Source organism: Cyprinodon variegatus, unplaced genomic scaffold (genome assembly GCF_000732505.1).
Source record: "Cyprinodon variegatus isolate N-32 unplaced genomic scaffold, C_variegatus-1.0 Scaffold180, whole genome shotgun sequence".
Lineage (NCBI taxonomy): Eukaryota > Metazoa > Chordata > Actinopteri > Cyprinodontiformes > Cyprinodontidae > Cyprinodon > Cyprinodon variegatus.
Genome location: NW_015150633.1, coordinates 807,007 through 813,178, shown reverse-complemented (window position 1 = coordinate 813,178; position 6,172 = coordinate 807,007). Strand labels below are relative to the sequence as shown.

Genomic DNA, 6,172 nt, shown 5'->3' with positions numbered 1-6,172 from the left:
ACACATAACTGAGAGTGCGCCTTTTAGTACGGTGCGCCTTATGGTCGTGAAAATACGGTACTTTCTGTTGTCATTTTCTTCTTTTTTGCCGGTAGCAACATTGACTTATTGATCATGACTCATGATGCAAAAAAATTTTTTAATTACAGCTCTGTGAAAAACACCACAATCAATAGAGCTAAAAAAAAAAACATACTTATTCCTAATCCAAAAACTTTTTATCCTAAGATGTTTTTTGGATTTGGTTTGTTTTCTTTAAAAGTGTAGTAGAGGATGTTCTTTTTCCGGGTAGATCATCAAAATAAGTGGTCCTCCTAATTGTCAATCATTCTCATAATATGTTTACGTGCTCGTCCCCGTTTCTACTTACCGGTGGTGAGTCTGAAATAGTGGAAAAATTGCAAATCTTCTTTTGGAAAGTAAGCTTGTATGACCGATGCAAACAGCAACCGTTAAACAGAGCAAACATGAGGAGAGATGGGCTTGTGCATGCTCTCACACGTGTTTAATAGGCATTCCGTCTCAGGAGCAGGTACATGGTTGTGCCTGTGCTTTGGTTTTAAAAAGGGGAGAGGGCGGGTCTTTTCAAAAATTCCCAAAATCCTCCACTAAACCTGTAAGTAATCTATTTTCGTAATTACGATTTACGTCATTAAATTGTTAATCAAAACACAGCTTCTGGCTTCATTGTATCATGTTATCCAAAGAAAAGCAACAGTTCCGTCCTTTTCCTTTTAACCCCATGTAAGAGGGTTGTGATGTTGTCTATGGTAAGGGGTGGTTTACATTAAGACAGTGATATTTGTAGACTGTGCTCTAGATATTTCTGTGTCTGGTGGTTCCTGTAACTCAAACTCCAGTTTGAGTCTATACCCTCAGTGTTTTGCCTTTGAATTGGCTTTGCCTTATAATCCTTTCAAGGCTGAAATTGTTTGATTACCTTTTTCACTATACTTTTTTTCAACTCACCTCGCCTGTAATGAGAAATATGATCTGACAGAGCAAATTATAAACAAGCAACATCTGTCTTTTGTGGCTGGTGGCCTGTCAAGTCAGCACCCTTCTAAATGATTGAGAGACAAATTCCTGTATTAGAAACCCTTCTTAATTATGTAATGATCCAATCAGGCTTTCATTAGCTGTAACCCATAATCTTAAACACATTTCAGAAAAAAAAAATCATTCTGTATGTGATGAATTATATACAACAGATTAATGGCACTTCTTCAATTTAATCACTGGAACAAATTAACGATTTAATGATATTCTACTGTATTGTATCTCACCTGTATAATCAGCCATGCTGTTATCGCTCATAGGTTTTTAATGAAGGCTCTATTTGTCTTTGTGTAGATGATTGCAGGACATTTTCATTCTTAATGGTTTGTTCTGACATGATGGTATTTAAAAGACCCACCCTCTCCACTTAAAAAAAAAATGCATGTGCGAGAGCATGCCCAAGCCCACTTATCCTTGTGAACGCCCTGTTTAAAATGTGTTTTTCTCATAGCTCATACAAGCTCATTGTTTCCGCATACAGTGGGGACTATATAGTGGTCTGAATAACAAAGTCAGTTAACTGACTGTTCGGACAGATGATCACTGCTTTTTGCTCCTCCTCCACTATGCGGTGTCTGCACCATATTTGTTATTATTTGCTACTGTTGGGTGGCAATAGCCAATGGCGACAGCAGGCCGCTTTGACAGCAAATCCTGTAATGCTTTGCGAGGGGAGCTCTCCACACAAAGCATTCTGGGATATACCTGCATCTTCTGAGGCCTTTCTTTTCTTCTTATACACTTCGTAGACACCTTTTCTATTACGACCATCTGCCATTTTCTAAGAACCTCAGTGAAAAAGGTGAGCCTCAATGACTGTCTGAAACCGTAGCTCACCACAGATACAGTATGTGGCTAAAAGTGCACATGATCAGAAAACATAGCTAACGGGACGAGCACCTAGAATGGCCTTACGTAAACATCACCAGAATTATTGACAATTAGGAGGATCACTTATTTAGATGATCCACCTGGAAATAAAAGATCGTCCTCAATACATTTAACAAAGAAGGCCAAAAGAGGACTATGGGTTTACAGTAAAATTTCCCTTCAAATTGGTATTCTTACCACTTTTAAAATAAAAGACAAAGATTTGTCATAATCCTTTATTTTTTATTGCAACAATGCAGATGTTAAGTTTTATATTTTTTATGCTGATTTATTATCCTAAACTCTAACCTTTTTCTTCTCTGTCAGCTTGTGTAAAGGCAGAACACTTTACTCTGTAGTGAGGGATGCCAAGGTTGTTCTAGATGTTAACAAGACACGACAGATTGCACAAGAGATGGTCAAGGTAAAGGAAATCAACATTAATTCTTAAGAACACTTCAGCACCCACCATCATACTGCAAACCGTTCACTAATCTCTCTCCTGTTTTCACTCAGGGGATGGGCTACCTTCATGCGAAGGGGATTTTACACAAAGACATGAAGTCCAAGAACGTGTTTTATGATAATGGGAAAGTCGTCATCACTGACTTTGGACTTTTTACCATATCTGGAGTCCTGCAGGCTGGCAGGTAAATATGTACCAAGTACTTTAGAGACAGCAGCTTAAAACTTCCCTCGCAAATAAACACCTTAAGTTTAGTTCAAAACTGACACATGAAGTTTCTTGTCAGTGAGGGAGTCATGGAAACATACAGTATTTACACAATAACAGTGTGATTTGCCTGGTCTATTTATTATCTCACCACCATTATGGTAATATCCAAGCTTTTTACATTTATATTTAGTCTCAAATATATTCAATTAAACCAGCATCACGTTGAGTTGAAATGTTTGCTGTGTGCTTTTTGTGCTATTTCTAAGCTGTGGTTCATTAGAATTTGAAAGATCTTCATGAATACTGTAAGCTCAAATAAATAAACATTCCTATTTCCAAGTTTAGGCATAATAGACCCTAGAAAAAGATACAACAAAAAGGTATTAATTCCAAGAAACTAACAATTATTTAAGTTATGATAATGATTTGACCTGTGGAACTAAAAGTGTTGCCTTATGACAATAAATTTTAATTCTATTACTGTTAAAACTTTAAGGAAATTTTGGGCTAGTTATGTGTTTTTATCTTTATATTTTTATGTTTGCTTTCATCTATATATCTTATATGGTGGCTGAGGGGCTAATGCTTTGTAAATATATGATTTAACAACAAATCAATCAAACAAACACAAAAACGACATTAAATCAAAAACAGATAAAAAAAAAACATGGAAGGAATAAAGCTGAAAAGCTGTAATCACAAAAATAAAGAGCATCACGGTGTAAACATATTGCAAATCCAGCTCCAAATACACAACTGATGGTAACACATAAGCCCACAAGTAGTAAAAATACAGGTTCACTTTCACCAGTATTCAGATTTGGTCTTGTAAGTTTCCACGAAAAGAATGACTCAAACAGGTTTGGAAAAAACTATGCAAAATATGTTAAAGATGAATTAGTCATTCTTGAAAACTGCTCAATTTTTAAACTGGGGGGAAGTTGTGAATTAATTTGTTTTCATGCAAATAGAAAAACCTATCAAATTAAAACCAAACAGCGGCATACTAAAGCCTCTATTATCTCGAGATTCTCTTTATTTTCAGTTACTCCAGGCTCTTTCATCTGTAATCAGAAGATGGAATCTAAATGGTTTGACATGCTTTTCTGCTGTTGGGCCCTTCTAACACCCACAGACTTGTTTTTAGTTTAATTTCTTTAGAAAATTACTCTACGGACTGCAAAACACACTGAAAAAGGGTGAGGCCTGTCAGTTACCAATGAAAATGTGTTGATGAAGGATCCCATCAACACACATTTCTTTACCGGCTGTGCTTCTATACAGACTTTTAAGTCAATTTTATCTCTATAGTGCGTTCAAGTCTAATTATAGAAATTAAACTATCTTCAAAAAATAAATTGTTTCTAATCATGTCTCAGAAGTGTTTTCCAGTATTTCCTAAATAAATCCTCTAATATTTCCACTTTTTTTATTTTTATATCGATTTTGTCAGTAAAAACATTTGGTAAACCTCCAGTCTATAGTGGCTACTCTTGAAATGTTACAATGAAAGCAAATCTGTCAAGAATTTATCAAACGTTTTTATGAAGTCATGTACCATTAAAACCTTGACCAACTTTTGCAAAGATTCTACAACTTTTGCAAAGAAGTCACATATTATGTGCAGACAAAAAATAAAAAAAACACCTATGTAAAATATTAAATACACACAAAAAAACTAACATTAAACACAATTATAAGAAGAAAAGAAGACATAATGTCATCACAAAACATATGAAAACCGGTTTCTGCTATATGAAAATAAATACATGGCAAATAGAAAATCATAATTATGAGATTAAAAGTTTTAATTTCGAGTTTCAAAGTCATAATTTTAAGTTTAAAAGTCATTATTATGAGATACAAGATACAATTATGAGTTTGTAACCCATAATTCTGACTTTGAAAGTCGAAAATATGACTTTGAATCTAATAATTATTACTTTCTATTCGCAATTTTTTTACTCTCATATGGCGGAAATGGGATTCCATAGTAACATGAATACAGTCTTAATTGAAATCTCTATGGTAGAAACCTGTTTTGTCTCCCCTTCAGTGTTGTAGTGCCTTTGTCTTTAGATTTGTTAACTGAAAAGCTCTAAACATTTGCAGATGTCCTTTTCATGTTTAACAGAATGTTCCATTAATAAGTGGAATTTAAAAAGATGTTGCCACAATAGTCAAAAAGACTAAATGTGCTCAAGTCTAAATCCTCACAACAGCATTTTTAATTTAATTTAGATCTATGTTTGGGGTTCTGCTGTTTATTTTACTGCACATTGCATTTGATCTTATCATAAAAAAAAAATATATATATATATATATATATATATATATATATATCTAAAGGCTCTCCAGTACAAGGGATTTAGCCATCTGTGTTAATCATAATAACTCTCCATCTTATTAGACTTGATGTGAATGTGAAGCTGGTTTTCTAAATGCTTTTAACATTGCTCGTTTTATTATTATAATTTTTTTTGTTTCCGGTCAGTTTGAGGAGAAAGCCACCCATCTGTCCATTTGCCCATCTATCTGTCTCTCTGACATACATCTATCTTTTTCTATTTTCCTCACGCTGTCCATTGGTTCCTCTGTCCGATTAAATGTCTTCTCCTGTGTCTGACTATCTGTTCATCCATCTGCTTATCTCTTCTTCCATCATTCATCTTCTGCCATTTCTTCACGTTTTTGTTTTCATCAGATCCCTCTTTCTCTCAAGTTTAGTGCCCCTGGAATGAAGTGGCAACACTAATGTGTCGCAAAACTAAAGAGTTTACTTGTTGCAAAGACGAGACCTAATTCACCACTTTAGATCAAATCCTGTATCAGAGAACCAAAAACTTTTAACTTTTACCTCTGGTGTTTAATTTGAGCTCAGACCGTCATTAAGATACAGCTTTGTTCACAGGACTCATTCAGGGATGGTTCTGAGTTACATACAGTAGGCAATGTAAGAGCTGAGCAGCCTGTATGGAGACTCAGGCCAAGTGCTGTATATTGTATAGCCATACAAATGTACAATGTTTTTCAAATTAAAATAATGCTTGGGTCAAAAGTTATGGATTCTTGCTTTAGTATTATTTACGTTTATGCCTAGTTTGATGCTTCCTTCTCCTAAGGATGCTATATGCTTGACATAAAAAGTAAAATGTGTCCTATCATATGTTCTCTGATTAATTCAGCTTATCACATGCTATGATATAGTAGTGATATAGAACTATCTATACATGTACAGTAGGTGCACCACTTGCAGGCACACAGTTCATAGAAAAAGATTAATTACCAAAACAGATACAGACTTGTGATGAGTTTAGCTCATAAAGCTGAAAAGGAATTGCACTCTAAAGTTAAAAAACAAGGTATGGGCAGAGGCGTTTATTACTCTATTAGAAGTAAAAATTTGAAAACACTTTTGACTCGAGTAAAAGTTTAAAATTACTATGTTTAAAACTACTTAGGGCCGGATCTATCAAAGGTTTGCGTGTATAAAAACGTGAGCTATTTCACTGCGCACGCTAAAAAATATACAAACTGATCTATCAACAGCGTGCTAAAAAAAAAAAA

At 34.6% G+C, this 6,172-nt stretch overlaps 1 protein-coding gene across 4 annotated transcripts in view; it reads left to right on the top strand.

Annotated features, from left to right (window-relative positions):
- The window catches only part of ksr2 (kinase suppressor of ras 2), a 171,688-nt gene that overhangs the window by 143,140 nt on the left and 22,376 nt on the right, over window positions 1-6,172 (top strand). For 3 of the 4 annotated variants that reach the window (XM_015378853.1, XM_015378854.1, XM_015378852.1), the window contains 2 exons: window positions 2,257-2,353; window positions 2,446-2,579. The exons of the other annotated variant lie outside the window; for it this stretch is intronic. In XM_015378853.1, the coding sequence (XP_015234339.1) occupies window positions 2,257-2,353; window positions 2,446-2,579 (231 nt within the window). The remainder of the gene's footprint in view (window positions 1-2,256; window positions 2,354-2,445; window positions 2,580-6,172) is intronic. 4 annotated transcript variants of the gene reach the window in all.